This window comes from Ictalurus furcatus, chromosome 1 (assembly GCF_023375685.1).
Source record: "Ictalurus furcatus strain D&B chromosome 1, Billie_1.0, whole genome shotgun sequence".
Classification (NCBI taxonomy): domain Eukaryota; kingdom Metazoa; phylum Chordata; class Actinopteri; order Siluriformes; family Ictaluridae; genus Ictalurus; species Ictalurus furcatus.
Genome location: NC_071255.1, coordinates 1,616,872 through 1,638,002, shown reverse-complemented (window position 1 = coordinate 1,638,002; position 21,131 = coordinate 1,616,872). Strand labels below are relative to the sequence as shown.

Below are 21,131 nucleotides of genomic sequence, written 5' to 3'. Positions count from 1 at the left end.
CATCACCTGGCCGATTCCATATGGCTGGCTGGTACCGTAAGTGTTTGAAATAAACATGACTACTCTTAGTGCATCCCTCTAGAACCCCTCAAAGGGGTTCTTTATTTTCTCCTTATTTGTAAAGATTCCATGTATGATGAATTTCAGAAAAGGTTTGAAGCAGAACCCCTTTTGACACCTAGAACCTCCAGCAAAAAAAAAAAAAGTATGGCGTTTACATCAGAGCAATAGCGCCGTCTGCTGTTGAGGTGGTGTGTGTGTTTGATATTAACTTTGCTATGAGGAAGGTGCTGTGTATGCTGACACCTAGTCAATAATTGGGGACGTCTTCACTTCGCCTTGGACTTGACTCTGGGACAGGAGTTCTCTGAGGACCTGGAGGAGGAAGACTGGAAGTGTCAGGTGGGGGCGCACTTGTGCTAAAAGTTGTAGAATATAAATTAATCAGTTGTGTCCAAAGTATGAATTTCTGCCTCATAAAATCAATTTTGTGTTTTATAGGCCACAGTGGACACACCGGCTCAGGGGCAACATACTCCACTTGGTAATAATAAATAATTACTAAATTACTAATAAGGTACTAATGATATGTTCAAACGTTTTAAAAATGTTTAAAATTTGAAAAAGCTATTAAATTTTGTGAAATTATTGTTTTGTTTTGTTTTTTCCAAAAAAGTGTTTTACTGAAATCAGTGTAGAAATAAATGTGTTTATTTTCCTTTTCAAACTGGCTAGTGTTAAACATGAGTTAATTTAAGAAGAGAAATAAGTGTAGACAACAACGTTTCAAAATTCTTTGCTGAGTGTATGTGGAAGAGGCGCATCTCTGCCCCCTAGTGGCCGAACATGGAAATGTGAATAAAAATCTAAATTATTTTACAAATTATTACACACTGAGGATGTTTGAGATGTTTTATTTTTATTTATTTTAATTTTTTTGAGAATCAAATTGTAACACTAATTTATATTTATATATATATATATATATATATATATATATATATATATATATATATATATATATATATATATAAAAATATGAGAGAGAGAGATATATATGTGTGAGGGATTCGCGATGTATGTGCCCCCTGGTGGCCAAATCAGGAAATACTCCAGTTTATACAGTGTATATATAATGAAGAAGGAAAATAATAACTGTTAATAGGATATAATTACTTGGGTTAAACAAAATATATCAAAGTAATACATTTGCATCATGTAAATAAAATCAATTAAAGGTTTGTGACCTCTCTCTCTCTCTCTCTCTCTCTCTCTCTCTGTCTCTCTCTGTCTGTCTGTGTAGGTACTGCACCTGAAAAGCAACAGAAAGCAGGAGTTGCAGTTGGTTGCCAAGGATGATGCAAAGCATTCTGGGAAATCTAGCGGCACCAATCAACAAACCAATGATGTCACTCGATATTAACATGCCAGCATTTTGATTCAAGATTAATAGACATGGAGATGCATGAATCTTTAAACATTCTGAGAATTTAGCATTTGTTAGTGGCTAGCCTCTTAATGGTGTTTAGCTTTTTCTTTCTTCTGTATCTGCCTGTGAAGATAAAACCCTAGTGCGTATGCTAATATGTTGAAACAAAGAATTTTTTTTTTGTCTCATAACTCAGAACTGTCCTTTCAGTAAAGGCTGTGGGTTTGTCATGTTCCCGTTTTGTATACAGTCCATTTGTATTGTCTTGTCATGAAATGTTTTCTTTCTTAGCATAATTTGTTTTATGTTCCATTATAAATGTGTGTTTTGAGACAATTTACTGAAAGTGTAAGCTTATGTGATGATAAAGTCCTTTAACTGCTTGGTGTTGCTCTTGCTGTGGTTGTGGTGTTTGATTTATTCACATTGAGTTGGTTGATACTTTTATTCTGTTTGACCTGACCTGAGACTTGACTAATGATCCAGCAGTAGTAGTTTGCCTTTTCTTGATCAGTTAGATTAAGTTTCAGTATTATTTTGTGTGTGTGTGTGATACAGATGTATAGCAATGTATTTAATGTGTATATAGCAGTGTATACACATAGGCACACAAGTATAATAGTATACATACATAGTTGTATTCAGAGGGCTTTGTGGAAATACGTTTAAGAAAGCAGTAGTGTGCACATGTAACATTTAAAAATACTATTATACAGTATATATTAACAGCAGTATGATGTCTACAAATCTAACTGTGCAAATAGGACTATACATCATAATATATACATAGCTGGTGTGAATGTATACACATTCATTATATTCAGTATAACTATTAGTACATGGTACATATATTTACAGGTATTGCGTATATACATATTAAATATTGCTAATTTGATGTATGTACATATATGCAAATACACGTACGTATACTGTACACATATATAGGTATATACACGCATGCACAAATACACGTATAAATATACAAATGTGTGTATATATACGTATACATATATGTATGCACATATACACGTATAAATTTATACATATACGTCTGTGTATATATAGTGTATATATAGTATATGTGCGCATATATATAGTATATATATATGTATATATATATATGTATATATAGTATATATATATATATAGTGTATATATATAACGTGTATATATGTGTGCATATATATATATAGTGTGTATATATAGTGTATATATAGTGTATGTGTATATAGTGTAGTGTATGTGTATATAGTGTGTATATATATATAGAGTATATATAGTATATGTGTGTATATATAGTGTATATATATAGTATGTGTATGTATAGTATATATTGTGGTAGAAATAAGTATTGGGTGTAGTATTGGGATAAATTCGCACCTTTAATATCTGTATACCATGTTGATATTTCTGTAAAGCTGCTTTGAGACAATGTCTATTGTAAAAAGCGCTATACAAATAAAATTGAATTGAATTGAATATAGTGTATATATATAGTGTATATAGTATAGTATATATATATATATAGTGTATATATAGTATATGTGTATGTATAGTATCTATATATAGTGTATATATATATATAATGTGTATATATGTGTGCATATATATAGTGTGTATATATAGTGTATATATAGTATATGTGTATGTATAGTATATATATAGTGTATATATATAGTATATATAGTGTGTATATATATATATAGAGAGAGTATATGTGTGTGTATATATAGTGTATATATATATAGTGTGTATATGTAGCGTATATATAGTATATATATAGTATATGTGTACGTATAGTATATATAGTGTATATATATAACGTGTATATATGTGTGCATATGTATATAGTGTGTATATATAGTGTATATATAGTGTATGTGTATATAGTGTGTATATATATAGTGCATGTGTATATATAGTGTATATATAGTATGTATGTGTATATATAGTATATATATAGTATATGTGTATGTATAGTATATATAGTGTATATATATATATATATATAGCGTATGTGTATATATGTGCGCATATATATATGTATATAGTGTATATATAGTGTATGTGTATATATAGTGTATAAATAGTGTATGCGTATATATAGTGTATATATATAGCATATGTGTATATATATAGTGTATATATAGTGTGTATATATAGTATATATATAGTGTATATATATATAATGTGTATATATGTGTGCATATATATAGTGTGTATATAGTGTGTATATATAGTGTATATATAGTATATGTGTATGTATAGTATATATATAGTGTATATATATATAATGTATATATATGTGTGCATATATATAGTGTGTATATAGTGTGTATATATAGTGTATATATAGTATATGTGTATGTATAGTATATATATAGTGTATATATATATAATGTATATATATGTGTGCATATATATAGTGTGTATATAGTGTGTATATATAGTGTATATATAGTATATGTGTATGTATAGTATATATATAGTGTATATATATATAATGTATATATATGTGTGCATATATATAGTGTGTATATAGTGTGTATATATAGTATATGTGTATGTATAGTATATATATAGTGTATATATATAGTATATATAGTGTGTATATATATATATATATATATAGAGTATATGTGTGTGTATATATATAGTGTGTATATGTAGCGTATATATAGTATATATATAGTATATGTGTACGTATAGTATATATAGTGTATATATATAACGTGTATATATGTGTGCATATGTATATAGTGTGTATATATAGTGTATATATAGTGTATGTGTATATAGTGTAGTGTATGTGTATATAGTGTGTATATATATATAGAGTATTTATAGTATATATGTATAGTATATATAGTGTATATATATAGTATATATAGTGTGTATATATATATATAGAGTGTGTGTATATATAGTGTATATATATATAGTGTGTATATGTAGCGTATATATAGTATATATATAGTGTATATATAGTGTATATAGTGTGTATATATATAGTGCATGTGTATATATAGTGTATGTGTATATGTAGTGTATATATAGTATGTATGTGTATATATAGTATATATAGTGTATATATATATATATATATATAGTGTATGTGTATATATGTGCGCATATATATATGTATATAGTGTATATATAGTGTATGTGTATATATAGTGTATAAATAGTGTATGTGTATATATAGTGTATATATATAGCATATGTGTATATATATATAGTGTATATATAGTATATATAGGTAGTGTGTGTGTATATATAGTGTATATATATGTATGTGTATATGTGCATATATAGTGAGTGTATACATATATATATAAAATTTTGGGGGGTACATGGCTTTTCTCTCTCTTTCTCTGCCAGTTCCCAACCTGGTTCCAGCACTTTCACCTCACCCTAGCCGGGCCGAGCCTCGAACCTGTGTGCTTCAAGCAGCGACAGGATGGACTCATCCTCAGCCTTCTAAGCTGCCAGTGCCTTCGCTTGACAAACTTTCAGTACAGGCTTTAACTTTTACTTTGCATCACTTATACAACAAAACTAGTGGCTACATGTAAAACAGAAACCACCTACCTGAGAGTGGTCTAGAACCACTGTTCTCATAGAGGCAGAGAGCAACTTTCAGCACATACCCTTAACCCACAGCACCACACAAGCAGTTAACATATAGTTGCTTTCTCATGTTTACATCTTCTGCGCACACACATTATATAACCCACAAAACCAGCTGCACCTCTTACATGATTGAAAGACTTCATAGTTCAGCTGTCTCATATAGTAGTGTCATCGTGAAGTTATAAGTTCTCTGTTTGAACGGTTTGGGTTCAAGCCTCACCTTGCTTGTGTGTACGTGTCAATGCAATGTCAAAATGCAAACAAATAAAGCAATTGTGTGTGAAACAATGAGTATGAACATGTGTGAATACTAAATAACAAGACAACTTTGAGAGAGTGTACAAATATGACTGAAATGTGTGACTGAGAAGTGTATCAATAGGAGGATCTGCTGCTATGAGCAATGATTGTATGCCCCCTTCAATATGAATATCAGTGTCAATATGAGAATACATCTGTGTCAAAATTAACATCATCAATATATGTCAGTGTCACTATAAACCAACATGAGTAAAATTGTAGTAGAAGAGAGTATATAACATATAAGTTCAAGACAACCTTCCTCAAACAATTTTTTATTTCTATTTGTAGTGTTGAACATGTTTAGGATCATGTAGACTGTACGTCACTGCAGCATTACACTCATCCCACAATGATCAAATAAGTGTGTGCGTGTGTGTATTAAACTAATAAAGGAACTTGGCAGAAGCTGCAGCACACTCAGTCAGACAGGGTTGCTTCCACCATGCTCATTTTCTGGTAAGCCGAATCGTCCTTTTGAACATTATCTTTCTAACACTTTGCTATAATTTGGTATACAGTAGCATTTGATGAACATTTACAACTAAAAACTTGGTGAGAACGGAGATGTTGCTGGAAACTTCTGAACACGGTGCCTGTTTATCCATCTTCCTATCTGATCCGTCTTTCTCTCAGTGTGTGTGTGGTGTTGGTGAGTGTGTGTCAGTCTCTCCCTCTCTCCGGATGGATTCAGTCTCCTGGTTTTCCTTACGGATACGGCTCGCATGTATCTGAAACGTGGAGACGCTGTGCACCTCCAGGTCACATCCTGTCACTCACACTGCTCCACCTGGACCTGGAGGAAAGCTACGAGTGTAAGGACGACAGCCTGCAGGTGGACGACAGGAATCAGCTTGCTTTTTAGTGCTTGTATTTCCCTCATTTTTCCCCTCACCCCTGTGTTTCTTTACATTTTTTTTACTTTACTCCTTTTCATTCTTGATTTTAGTTAGCAGGTTCTTTTCTCTCTTTGTTTGCCTTAGGTGCTTCTCATTGCTGTTGTTCTTTTTAAGAGTTTTTCTTATTCATTTCTTCATGCCTTGCTTTGTTTTTCCCCCCTCCTTTGTAAACCTTTAATTCCTAGTTCTTCCTTTTTTGTTTCCCTCTCCCAGATTTCTGAGGGTCAGAACGTCCTGGCTCAACTGTGTGGTAAAATGACCCTGAAGGAGTTGCAGTCGTCTGTTAATCCCTCGCTCAGGTCTTCCTCTGGAGGCTGTCTCTCTCTCACCTTCCAGTCTGATTACTCCAACACGGAGAGACACGCAGGATTCAAAGCGTTTTACACCACGCAGGGTAAAAGAACAAGGCTTTGTTCTTGTCAGCGTGTGAGGTGGACCTCGCCGTCGCACATTCGCACCGGTTTCGCTGTGATCTAGCGTTTGTGTTTGTCAGCTAACTTAAAATAGCTGAAGTTTTACAAGGAACACCGAACAGGTATGAATGCTCATGTTCACAGTTGACCTTTGACCTCTTCCTCCAGATGTTGATGAGTGCTGGGAGAACGATGTGGAGTGTTCTCATTTCTGTCATAATTACATCGGAGGATACAGCTGCAGCTGTAAACCGGGTTACTACCTCGATGATGATCAACACGAATGCCGTGGTACGTGTACACACACACACACACACTCCCAATTCACTCTCACATCTCTGGTTACAAACGTTTTCCGAGAGCGTACAAGGAGAATAGCGCAGCTTGGTCAAATAGTTTTGTTTGTAAAGTGCTTTGAACTATTTCTCTTTTATTCCTTTTCATTGCTACATTTTTTTGATTCTCACTTCTCTATTCATTCCCCCCCCATCTTTTTGTGTTTCTTTTTTTTGTTCCGAGGTTATCAAGAGTTATTTTCCTTTCTATTCTCGCTTTTTTTCTATAAAATAAATAAAACCCAAAAAAAACAAAACCAAACACCCCAAATTTGAGACGAATACATACGGTTCCTCGTGGACCGCTGTTAAGATTCACCATAAAGTTCTTGCTCGTGTTGGAAAGTTTTGATTGTTCTTCCAAAAACTGCTGGAAGTTCCTCTTTCGGTTCTCTCTTTACTTCTGGTGACACTCAGAGAGAGTGAGAATGAACATAACTGTGGACAGTTTCACATCCCCTATTATTATTGGATATTTAGAAGACTTCCCAAGGCTAAACCGAGTTAAAATGGAGGTTAGGGTGTGTTTTTTTTTTTTTGGTTGTTTTTTTATGCAAGTGTGTACTTTTACGCTGCTGGAATTCCTCTATTTCATGGCTTGGCCTTTCCAGTACCGATAAAATAGCTAGGTTTTTGCACTAGTTGCTTCTGCTCTACCCTCAGCTCAGTGGTTTCTGGTCCTCAGAAAGCTCTTCCTCCATCCCTAATCTCCAGGAGAATCCTCCCCGCCCACCCCACCTTCTGGACTTGGTCTAAGAACTTCACTCATTAGTGGAGAATCTTTCGCTGCCAGTAATTCCATCTCTAGCCTCTTCTCCTAACATCAGCTCGTTCTGATGGAAGGAACTTATTTTAAAATTTCTCTCCCTTCTGTTCATCAAATTGATACTCCTCCAAAAAAAAAAAAAAAAAAAAAAAAAGCACTCTTCAGTTTCTGGTCCTAGCTCGATAGTCTTCACTCTTTAGGCACCCTATGAATTACAGTCCAACCCCTGTCCCTAAATTTTCAACGCCCAGGGCTGCTAAATTAAAGATTGTTTGGTAAGCCCAATCCCAGCCATTCTGCAGTTTAAGTTTTAAACTTAAATGACTTCGCTTCACATCCAACCGACTGCATGAGAGTAAAAAGCACCAGAACCTACAACATCCACCTTTACTCTTGTTCTCTTGCATTAACGCTCGTCTTTTAGTCTCAGTCTCAGTCTCCACGCTTGTATTTACTGGAGAGGATTTTTCATTCTCCTTGCCGTTGTATCTGTCGCTCTTTTTTTTTTCCTCCCATCATTTAGCCAGCTGCACGGAGAACCATCATGGAGCTGGAGTGTTAACGGCCCCAGGAAGTCCCGGGCCGTACTTTGAGAACGCCGATTGTATATTCTATCTCTCTGTGGATGAAGGGGACCAACTCGAGTTAAAATTCACCGGAGTGTTCGATGTGGAAAGCAGAGACGGAAAATGCATCGATTACGTAATGGTACGTGCCACTCGGTAACTATAAGCACTATGACGAGAAGAGGACGTCTGTACAACTGGCAGAACGTGGTCACAAAGTGGACCAGCCAAATATTTTGGGGGGGGGGGTCCTAGGAGGGTGGAAGGTAATGACGAAAACAGAATAAGAAACTACTCTATCCCTTGGTTTTTAAACGTTCTAAGTATAAAACAGGAATCGCATCTGATGCGAATGTCTCACTAGTTTAAAGAAAAAAAAAAAACCTTAGGAACTAATAAAAAAATAATAATAATAAAATAAAATGTACTCTGGCACTTACACCTCTACTCTGCACTTTGCTTCTTCTGGAACTCAATTAATAGATCTTGTACACGAATTGCACTACTTGTATTGTTCTCTGCTTGATAGATCGCTTTGCTTGTATTTTCTCACTTGTAAGTCACTTTGGATAAAAGCTTCTGCTACACGAATAAAAAGTAAATGTCTTCAAATGTGGAGTATTGATTAAGGGCAGTCGTGTAATTCCATGCAGCCGATCTGCACCTACTCGAGTGTTTAGTTGAGTGTTTCCCAAGTTTGTCTTTTTAACATTTCATCCATGATAAAAGGTTGTGTACGGTCAAAAAAAAAAAAAACCCTTTTATTTTAGTTGAGAAACAGGAAGATATTTGGGCAGAACTTCCGTTGCGGTAATCTTAGTCAATACTGTTCTGTCATCACTCCTAGCAACCATTTTGTCTTTGTTCCTATCAGATTAAGACAGACACGGAGACCTTTGGGCCATTCTGTGGCAAAGACAAACCTGCTGACATCCTCACCGCAGCCCAACAAGTTAGAGTCCTCTTCCACTCGGACGTGGAGGGAACGAATCGAGGCTTCTCTCTCGAGTACAAACCTAAAGGCAGGATTTAAACAGAACCATTAGCAGTGCATCGTTAATGATCATTTTAATCACGTAACATGACCATGTCAGTTTACTCCCACTATGTGGAGGATGATTTGTTGTTATTTTCCCTTGTAGTAATGGAATGTCCTGGAAAAGTGACGCCCAACTCCGTCGTGTCTCCTGTGAAAGATCGGTATCAAGTGGGCGAGTCGGTCACCGTGCGCTGCCTGACTGGATACGTTTTACCCGATGTGAGTATCGAGTGTAAAATTAAACTGGCGGGGAAAAACACTTGGGTTTTGTAAATGTGACTCGGGATCTTGTTCGTCCCTGCGAATGAGCCGTTACTACAGAAACGATCACGTGTCCGCACGAGCATGTTAATATAAACCTGTCAATTAACCTTCTGACCAATCCGAATCCAGAATTCAACAGCACTGGAGAACAAATACTCCTAAAGGTTTCACCCATCAAGGGTACGAATCCCAATCAAGCCAATCCGAATAATCATCCCAAAAAGTTTCTATTGTCAATTTGAGTTGTGCTGGGAGTATAAACATTTATTCATCTAAACAAACTAGCATTGTTTGCTCATCTCAACAAACACATACTCGAGTACTATTCTAGACATTTATGGCGTACTAAGATTAAGCGGTTTTTCAAATTACTGCTATGTAATGTCTCCTGCAGAACAACCGAAAGTGGTAAATGGTTTTGAACATAAGGTCAGAGTTTTCAACGCGAGACGTAGATCACCAAACGTGGAACCTGTCCTGGAACATCTCTCATACCTAGTGTCTGGTGTTCCCTTTGTTATTGAGGCATGTGGTTTCATCATGCCAAGATCTAGTTCTGCAAGACCTTCAGACAAAAAGGTTGCAGATACGTACGAGTCTGGCAAAGGATTTTTTTTTCCAAATTATTTGAAATACATCATTCCACTGTAAGGAATCCATATCTACAAATGGTGCAGATTTCAAAAGACTGTCAGTGAGTCCAGGACTGGCCGTCCCAGCAAATTCGGCCCAAGAGCAGACCGTCTGATGCATAGAAAAAGTCTCCAAGAACCCCAAAATTTCACCACAGCATCTGCTAATAAGTCTTGCAACTGTTGGTGTCAAAGTGCATGCTAGGACAATCAGGAAGAGATTGAATAAATTTGACCAGGAAAAAACCTTTGCAAAACTACAGTTTGCCAATGAGCATATAGGTGAAGACCAGAACTTTTGCAATAATGTGCTCTGGCCAGACGAATCAAAGATAGAGTTGTTTGGCTACAGTAATAGCAGACATTTTTGGCACAGACCAAAGACAGCTTTTCAGGAGAAGCACCTCATACCAACTGTGAAGCACGGTGGTGGAAATGTTATGGTTTAGGGTTGCTTCGCTGCCTCAGGGACTGGAAGCTTGCATTCAGTGATTCAACTACGAGTTCTGCATCACATCAAAAAGTGCTTGAGGAAAGTTGAACTGAAAGTGGGCCTTTCAGATTCCTAAGCACACGAGCAAATCCACCGAGGAACAGCTCAAAAAGAAGAAATGGAGGGTCATGGAATGGTTTAATCCAAGCCCGGATTTGAATCCCATTGAATTGTTTGGGGGGGATTTGAAACTGGCAGTACGTGCAAAAACATCTGGCAACTGAAAGAATATCGCATGGACAAAAATAAAAGTGGTAAAAAATTCCTACATTTCTGCTAAAGAGAGCAATACTGGCTTCTGAGGCCACGGGTGTACTTACTTTTTTCCACAGAATCTCACAACTATTGATATTTCTGTTGAGTAAGTGACTGAAAAAGCTACTTTTCCTTGTGGTTTTGTCCAAGTATATCGACTTTAATAGGCACTGTTTCCAAGATGATCAAAATGTTGGCTTTTTTGACACATTTGGACAAGCAAACAACTTCCATGGGGGTATACTTCAGTTTCTTCCTTCTTTTCTGTGCACAGGCCACTGAAAAGTTTCGCTCCACTTGTCAGTTAAACGGGAACTGGAGTCCCAGACAAAACTGCGAACGTGAGTGAAAATATGAAAGTGTCGACAACGCAATAATATTCTGCTTACTAGACAGAATATCGAATGAAAATAGAACAGCCACAATCCTATCATCATAATCACGGTTTCTATATCTCCTTTTCGCAGTGGTGAATTGTGGGCCTCCTGAGCTTCCAGATCTGATGGTCCTGACAGAGGAAAACCCAAGTACCTCATACAAGGACAAAATCACTATTGAGTGCTCTTCAGTGTACTACAACCTGGTTGGAAATGGTAAATATGAGCACGAGCGCGTACAAACACTGGCCCAAAATTTCTCAGAAAAGCACATCGAGCACTAGGACCCAGGAGCAGTACAAAATGTTTACGAAAGCAAAATCTAAAAATCTGAAACTTTATCTTGGTACGAGAGCAAAGTTCAATATCGATATCCAGAGCAAATACCGTAAATCCACATGACTATTTAAACAACAGCCAAAACAACATGGTGACACTACAGCCTTCTGACCGATCAGAATCCAGAAACAGTGTCCGTTTGTATAAATCCCCCAACAGTCTGCCAGTTCTCTAAGTCATATACATCTTCCCCTACATCTTGTACCTTGTAGTCTAGGTTCAACTTGTAGCGTCACTATGGTCCAGTTGTGACCCTTTTAAGAATTTAGCGCCAAAAACTAGACTCAAGCCTCGCCTCAGTAACAATACCCGAGGAAACGGAGTGAAGACGAGCTGCAAGTGCCTTGAACCTGTATCACTCCCCTGCTTAGTGGATTTAATCCAGCAAATAAAGCCTACCCAATCTGAATCAGAGAGTACTTAATAATTAATCTAAACTGTCCTCATCAAAAACCCAAGAGAAGGTTGCTTATCATCAGCGCTCTCCTTTTTTAAAAATGGAAATGGTATTTTTCATAAGTTGCAATCTGGGTTTAGAGCGCAACACAGCACCGAGTCGGCGCTCCTAACTGTTGATCAAAGAAATTCTAGTCCTTCTTGATCTCAGTGCCGCCTTCGATGCTGTTGATCATGAAATTGTGCTAGAGCATACAAGACAGTGTCAGGGATTCGAGCCTTGAACTGTTTTTCTCCCATCTTAAAGGGAGAATTCTCTCTGTAGAATTGGGAAATGTTTCTTCCTGCTCTGCACCCATTACTCATGGAGTTGCACAAGGCTCGATACCGGACCCAGTTTGATTTTTTTCATTTATTTATATACGCTTCCTTTGGCCCATATTTCTCACAAACACCATGTCCAACACCATTGCTATGCTGATGCTACTCAGTTCCCTCTAAAGCCAAGGTACAACTCTGTTTAAACGATATTAAAATGGAAGGATGGCAACAAATTTTCTCCACTTTACCGAATCGAAAGCTGAATTGGTTCACATCCGAGCCTCCTGGTTCTACTAAACATAATCAACCAACTAGGCCCTCTTGCATCTAAATTACACAATCAAGCAAAGAATGTTGATGGGATTTTTGATTCCGATTTAAATTGCGAAATCAAAACCCCTTTTGGTCTTTTAAGGATCTGGAGGTTGTTATACATGCTTTATTTTTTCAGACTGGATTACTGGTATTCCTCATGCCCTTATAATCACGCCTACACTTAGCCCAAAATGCTGTGGCTATGCTTTTGACTGGGACTAGGCAACGTTCTAGCGCATCACCCGTGTTAGCACTGGCTCCCAGTTAAATACAGAATTCAATATAAGGGTTTATGATACGTTTTTAATGGTCTAAGTGGCTTGGCCCCTCCCGTCATTGCAGCTAGTGATATCACCTTCATTCCTTTCGTTCCTGTTCCTCTTGTTTCAGCGCACTTCACCTGTGACGCTGCAGGAGTATGGGTGGCTGAAAACGGACAGAATTTTTCCCAAAATGCACCACAGTGTGTCGCAGGTAAAGTATACAGTACTGGCTCAAATATCAATACGTCCTGTGATTTATTTATTTATTTATATCCTATACACAACAGTCCTGGTTTTTTTTTTTTTTTTTTTTTTTTTTTCCCCCCAAGTAGTAGCTTTCGTTCTTGAAAATGATCAGCAGATTGTCCAACGTTTGCAGTTGGAACTTGTTTGCTTTTAAATAAATAAATAAATAAATAAATAAATAAATAAATAAATCAAAGACCTGTAACATTTTCAGGGTCCATGTACAAGTTTGATTTTTGTATGGAATTTATAAAGAAGTTCACTACACTGACGTTAAAACTCTTTCTCCATCTTACCTTTTTTTTTTATTATAATTTTTTTTTTTTTTTTTTTTTTTAAAGTGTGTGGCGTAACTAAAACATCTGTTGGCGGAAGGATTTTTGGGGGAGAAAAAGCCACACTGGGGCAAATTCCCTGGCAGCTCCTGATTAAAGATCCTGAGCGAGGAGGTGCATCTCTAATTAACGACCGCTGGGCCATCACGGCTGCTCACGTGGTGGAAAACCAGAGATCGTTGTTGTTCACTGGCGGCATGGTCGACGGTCTGGACGCGGGGAAGGTTGAAATGGAAACGGAGAAGATCATAATTCACCCCGACTATCCACGCCAAAAACCAAACTACGATAACGACATCGCCTTGGTGAAGCTGTCCTCTCGGGTCCCTCTCAGTGAAAAGATCATACCAGTGTGTCTTCCAAAGACAAAAACCAACGGGCCAGCGCTGGAGGGAAAGATGGGGACGGTCTCAGGGTATGGCTCAACAAAAAGCAGGACGAAAAGTCGATATCTGCAATACGGTCATGTGAAAGAACACAAAGGTTTTTGTTTTGAAAATAATCTGAAAGTCACTGAGAACATGTTTTGTGCTGGAGAAGACGACCGCAAGGTGGACAGCTGTAAAGGAGACAGTGGGGGTCCACTCGTCATTCCAATGGTGGGGTTTGGCTCTTCCGACACACCTTATACAATCAAGGGGATTGTGTCATGGGGTCCTCCTGGATGTGGAGCTGCAAGTTATAAAGGTTATTATACCAAAGTGGAGAATTACCTGGACTGGATTAGAGAAACCATGGCGAATAATTAACACTCTGTCCATCAGCCTTCCTCCACCAAATACATCAGGACGTGATCTGTGGTTGATTTTTCACATTCATGCTAAGCTGATTACATTATTTACACGCAGCTGTGCAGGTTTAAGCACGATTCTTTAGCCTTCATTTTAAATCAAATACCTGTTACTTGTAAATCTGATGAGTTCAGGACAAATAAACGCATTTCAAAAAATATTTGTGCGCCTTGCCTTTATTTCCACCACATCAGCGTACACGCATCCATGCCTGAGCTGAGCCGCCATCTCGTGAGCCGTTCTATACTGCAAAAAATAATTAGTATTTGTACTTGATACTAGTACAATTACAACTAGTATTAATACTAGTATTAGTACTTGAAAGCAGCAGTAATGGTATATGATATATCATCTGTCTCCATTGTCTCAGACGTTGGTACATTATGTGTAGACTTTCATCAGGAATTTGCTTTATGTTGATCGGCTCTCAAATATTTGCATGTACTCGCTTATTAATTGGCTTACAGAAAAAGGGGGGGGGGGGGGGGGGCACACACTAAAATCCAAGGTAGGAGAACAAAGTTCAAAACTGAAAGCTGGTCTGATCTCCAGAGCAAATATACGAACATTATTTAATCCAGAATCAAAACATCCACAAAACAGAAGCAAAAATCACTGATCATTTTCCTGTAATAGAAATTAACCAATACACAGTCAGATAAATTCAGTGAACAAGGGGGGGGGGGGGAATCAAAAACAGTACAATTTGTCCATAAATAAGTAAGCATACATAAACGAATACATTTACATCACAGATTCTTGAAGGTAAACAGAATTTTCCAAAATTCGCAGTTGCTTGAAATGTTAGAAAGTAAAAATAAATCAATAAATACCATTTTTATTGACGAGCAGCACGCGAGTTCCGTACAGCATTACAGTAACCTTTATTCCATCCATTACTCTTTAATATGTGGCATGTGTCTCCCTCTAGAGGACAGATTTGTAGAGACATCCAACCGCCATTTTGCTTTAAAACAATTTATTAACCTTCACCTCTTACTAATCAATGAAATCTTTATTACACTAATGACAGTTTAAAATGTTCATTCTGCACATTGATTTTAAGAAAGGACTTGATCTAATTTGACCTTTTAGTTTATTGTAAGTGTATTTTTTTGTAGCTTAAACAAACACCCAAATGCAATTTTATGTTAATAAATATTCTATTTTATTTTTTTTTAAAAAGTGTTTTTTTCCCCCCCAATTAAAAGTGTATTTTAATTGAACTGAATTTAATTTTCGAATGTTTAAACTTTATTTTTTGTGCTGCATTAAATATTATTATTATTCTGGATATTAGCAGTAACGCTAAATTGACATTAAGACATCATGAAGGCAAAGGTGGCTTTTAACACACGCGTATAATAGAAAAAATAAAAACCTGAGCAGAGAAGCAAAGCAGGCCTGAAGCGAATATTGACTCGTGTACGGAGTGAGACGGATCAGACGGGAGGATCGTTTTGCTCAGCAGATGTGGAAGGTTTGGTCGTGAGCCATGTGAGATGTGGTACATAATGTGGTACCTAAAAAAAGAAGAATGCTGAAATCTCCAGTGTGGATCTTCCAGCAGTCAGTATTTACACCGGATGTGTCCTAAACATTCTATATTCAACCTGCGTTTTCAGGAAGAAACGCTTCCGGTCATACAGTCTCGTCTGAAACGATCCTTTATATAGCAGATTTTATTTTTGGAGTGAAGTTCCATGTAGCTTTTTTTGTCTTACATATCCTTAAGTCCAAAACACACCAGCAAAGCGAAAACACATGCAAAACTAAAAGAATAACGTTAAAACCAAAAACCATTACCGCTAATCCGGAAACGCGACAGGAAATTCGCAAACATGATGACAAAACCAAAACACACAACAAGGCAGCGAATTCGCAAACATGACCGCAAATTCGGAAGTGTGATCAATTTAAAAACACCACAGCAAAACTCAAACATGACAAACAACTGTAAACCCAAAGCATGACCGCATGTTTGATATAGTCGAATTTAGAAACACCAGAGCACATTGGGAAGCATGACAGCACAAAAAAAAAAACCCAACCCACAACTGCAGCAAAACGCATTGTGTGCACGCAGAGTGCCTTGATATGGATAAGACTTCCCATCGACAGTTAGCTGTCTCACATTGTTCCCAGGGTTCCTGGAATTGGCGCCAGATGCACCGCGACCCTTAAGATAAGGCAACTGCAACAAATACTGCTGCGAAGATGGGAACACTACAGGAGATTCTGAAACTTGACCGTAAATTCATGAATCATGTCTACAAATTTGAAAAATATGACCGCAAAATCACAAACATGACAGGAAATTCAGAAACACTACAGCAAATATAAGAACACTAAAGGAAATTCAACAACATTATAGCAAATTCAAAACTCTGATAGCCAACTGGGAAACATGACAGCGCACTCAAACATGATAACTTCAGAAACATGACCGCAGATTTAAACACACAAACGCAAATTCGGAAACACTGCAGCAAATTCAGAAACGTGACAGAAAATTCAGAAGCAGGGCAACAAATATAAAAACAAGCAAGTTCAGAAACACGACAGCAAATTTGGAAAACAGCAAATTGGGAAACACGACCGCAGATTTAAAAACAGATGCCATTTAAAAAAAAAAAAAAAAAAAGCAAATTGGGAAACAAGCACAAATTGGGAAACATGAGCACAAACTCGGAAACACAGCAACAAATTGGGTAACGAGCACAAATTTGTTAAACATGAGCACAAATTGGGGAACACAAGCAAAAATTCGGACACATGAGCACAAACTGGGAAACACAGCAGCAAATTGGGTAAGGAGCACAAATTCGGAAACAGCAGCAAATTTGGAAATATGAGCACAAATTCGCAAACAGCAAATTTGGAAACATGAGCACAAATTGGGAAACAGCAGCAAATTGGGTAAGGAGCACAAATTCGGAAAAAACAACAGCAAATTGGGTAAGGAGCACATATTCAGAAACACAACAGCAAATTTGGAAACATTAGCACAAACTGGGAAATATGAGCACAAATTGGGAAACATGAGGACAATTTCAGAAACACAGCAGCAAATTGGGTACCGAGCACAAATTCGGAAACAGAAAATTGGGAAACATGAGGACAAATTCGGAAACATGACAGCAAATTGGCAAACATGAGCACAGTCGGAAACGCGACAGCAAATTGGCAAACATGAGCACAGTCGGAAACGCGACCGCAATTTGGGAAACATGAGCACAAATTGGGAAACACAGCAGCAAATTGGGTAATGAGCACAAATCTGGAAGCAAGACAGCAAACGGGTAAAGCCAAACGCAAATTCAAACAAACAGCAGTAATTTCATCACCGTGGCAGCAAATTCACCGCCTCACAGCTCCAGGGGCTTCAGTTTGATCCTGAGAATTGAGACATTCAGCAAGACGGAAACCCGAAATCACAAACAAATCCAGCAAAATCGGAAATACGACAGCAAATTCAAAAAGAGGAGCAAGTTCCGAAAAGAAACCGCCCCCCCCCACCAACCGTAATCGATTTCAAAGCAACGGCAAATTCAGAATGCGTTTTGCACTCACGGGCCTGCGTATGAAGTCCTACGAGTCATCTTGTGTGCAGAAGTCACTCGGTAAAAAATGTAAACATTTGCTCTATAGAAACTAACTGAACACACGCATCCACTCTACACACAATAAATCGTCCCGCCGTCAGGTCAGACGAGAGCGTTAGATTCACATCCGACTTCAACTTTCTGCTTTCGATAAACTTGGGACTTGACCGACGATATTGAAGGATTTCCAGCGACGGGGTTTTCCGTAAATATTCGCCCAAGTTTCGACATTCATACAACGCTGTTCAGACCTCTATATGATTTGGTGTGGTGTGTGATGTTCGTTTCTGAGGACAATGATCACATGATCTGAGCCTCTGAGCCTCAATCTTTTAGGTGTCGATCTTAAGAAGCCCTCATTAAGTTCTTAGCCTGTGGATGGACTACAGCTGCGTGAGCCGCTCCTAGGACCCGGCGTGTTTGTGATATTCTGTAAAGGCTACGATGATAACCTGCCGTTTGATCTGAGATTCGCCGGGTTTGATCCCGAGTGCTTTCGCAGCACAACAGATGCCTGCTTCAGATGATTAATTGCTCGCCTCGGGGGGAAGCTCAACGCAGATCCACCACCGAGCCACGAAATGCCAAATCACTGCTGCCGAGAAATAAACAGGGACGAGACAAAAACAAAATTATCCTCGTACTTAAAATGGCTCTTTCAGTCAATTATTATTACTACTACTCCTCGTACTAATACAGTATTTCAGTATATTATAAATTACTGTTTTGAAATCCATCACCAAGCCTTTGTTTTTTAAAAAAAAAAAAAAAAAAAAAAACAAAGCTGCTGATTATTATTTATCCCCTTTATACTCGACATTAAACAATTTATATTCATTTATTTTTTATATCCGAGCTCTGATCCGTCACCGTCGTCATCTTCAAGTCCTATAAATGTTCATTTTTTTGGTTGTAAATATTAAAATGTCGTGCTTTCTGTTCTATATATTTTTTGCTGCTGATGTTTGTGTTGTTTTGGTTATTAGCTTATGGTCAATTAAAAGTATTAAATGTACATTTTTTTATTCTAAGTAAATAAAATAAATATAAAAAAATATTAACTTTTTGTTAATGCTACATGGGATATATTTATTTTTGTTGCCTTTATTGCGAATAAATTAAGACGTTTGTAAAACTAAGAAAATATAACGAGAAGAAAAATAGAAGTAAAAAAAGTATTTTTTTCCCCAATGTCAATATTTAAAGCAAGTTTTTTTTTGCTTTTCATTGTAAAATTGTTAGAATTTTTTTTAATTCATTGTGATAAATTTGTTCTTTTGATTAATAAAAAAACATTAATCTTATTTATGCAACTTATAATGACTTCTCCAGTGTCTAAATTATTCACCCCCATCATGACGAGCATCTCTAGTACTTAGTAGAGCTCCTTTTGCTGTTCTGACCTGCTGCAGACGAGATGCAGAGCTTCTGCAGCGTTCCTGAGGAATCTTCTCCCGTTCCTCATGAGCAATGTCCTCCAGTTCAGTAATGTTCTTGGGTTTGTGTGCTGCGACCGCCTTCTTCACATCCCACCAGAGATTTTCTATGGGGTTCAAGTCAGGTCACCGTGATGGATCTGTAGAATCTTCCAGGACGTCTTCTGCAACCAAGCCTTGGTGGGATTTGAGGTGTGCTTCGGATCGTTGTCCTGTTTGAAGGTCCAATGACGCCCAAGCTTCAGCTTCCTCACAGACGGCGTGACGTTTTCTCCTAGGATTTCCTGATACTTCACTGACTCCATCTGTCCTTCCACACGCTGCAGGTTTCCAGTGCCAGAGGATGCAAAGCAGCCGCAGAGCATCACCGAGCCTCCACCATGCTCGACTGTGGACAGAGTGTTCTTTCTTCATTCTTCTTCATTCTTCTTCCTCCAGACATACCGCCGATCCATCGTGCTGAAAAGTTCCAGTTTTGCTCCATCGCTCCACAGAACAGAATCCCAAAACTTCTGTGGATTATTTATATGATTCTGAGCGACTTTTCTTGTGCTTTTGGGTCAGTAGTGGTGAACGTCTTGGAGTTCTGGCATGGAAATCTTCTGCGTTTAGTACGCGCCTTACTGTGCTCACTGAAACCTCAGTGCCTGTTACACCAAGTCTCGCTGCAGGTCTTTTACAGTCACTCGAGCGTTTTTCACAACCTGCCTTCTTGCAGCCACTGATAGCTTTCTTTTTCTGCCCCGTCCAGGTATTTCATATATTTCTGCCCCTAGACAGTTCCGGTATTTCATGTGTTCCAGCTCAAGCACACCTGCTGCAACTAATGAAGCCCTTGATTAGTTTACATCAGGTGTGTTTGAGACAACACCCGTATCGTAGATTTGTGCTGTTGTGAGGGATTCTATTCAGGGGGGTGAATAATTTTGAAACTGGAGACGTCATTATAAGTTGCATTTTCAGTTGTATTTGGTGAAACCGCTTGAAGCGTTCGTCGTGTCGAACTATTTCAATTGATTTTGTTTGATTTGTTCATCGCAAGCAGCTGAAAGTCTGAACATTTTGACAATACACCTGATTTACAGTGCGAGTTGAATAATTTTGATGACAACTGTAAAGATACTAATGTAATGTTCACTTTTAATCTTAAGATTTTTTAAAAATCATTGTTAATTCAAATAACAGCAAATCCAAAAAAAAAAGTCATATTTTCAGCCTATAGCGTTTTGATCTCATGGTTTTGATGAAAGGGAAAGTGTCATTTTGAAGTTTTAATTGGATTATTAACGTGTTTTTTTTTTATTCAATGATCAGGTATTATTTCGATGTTTCGGATTAAAAACTAAAGATTTTAAGAGTTGAACATTTTATTCTGAGGTTGTAAATAATTGAGTTATAAACTTCGTGTAAACATTTTTGTTATGAATTGTGTAAATATGTGTTTTTACCTAAAAAGTTTCATTTTTGGACTTTTTTTTTTTTTTTTTAAACACAACCTTTAGACATTCTAATCTAATACTTAATTTGTTGTTGATTCAAACGACGCATCAGTAGCCATACTGAATTTATTTTTCAGCCAGTTATTTTGAGGTTTTAATTTCATGTTTTTGATACGATGGTAATATTTTGACGCTTTAGATTAGACACCCGACTTTTTAACTCCGATTTAAACGTTTCATTTAG

At 37.3% G+C, this 21,131-nt stretch overlaps 1 protein-coding gene across 1 annotated transcript; it reads left to right on the top strand.

Annotated features, from left to right (window-relative positions):
* Window positions 1–5,734: 5,734 nt before the first annotated feature.
* On the top strand, window positions 5,735–14,565 carry LOC128622095 (mannan-binding lectin serine protease 2). Its single transcript, XM_053648362.1, has 11 exons — window positions 5,735–5,821; window positions 5,999–6,197; window positions 6,475–6,655; window positions 6,843–6,965; window positions 8,299–8,483; window positions 9,216–9,363; window positions 9,484–9,599; window positions 11,299–11,365; window positions 11,492–11,617; window positions 13,163–13,246; window positions 13,623–14,565. The coding sequence occupies exons 1-11, from the start codon at window positions 5,808–5,810 to the stop codon at window positions 14,363–14,365; spliced, it is 1,986 nt and encodes a 661-aa protein (XP_053504337.1). The 5' UTR covers window positions 5,735–5,807; the 3' UTR covers window positions 14,366–14,565.
* Window positions 14,566–21,131: the final 6,566 nt, after the last annotated feature.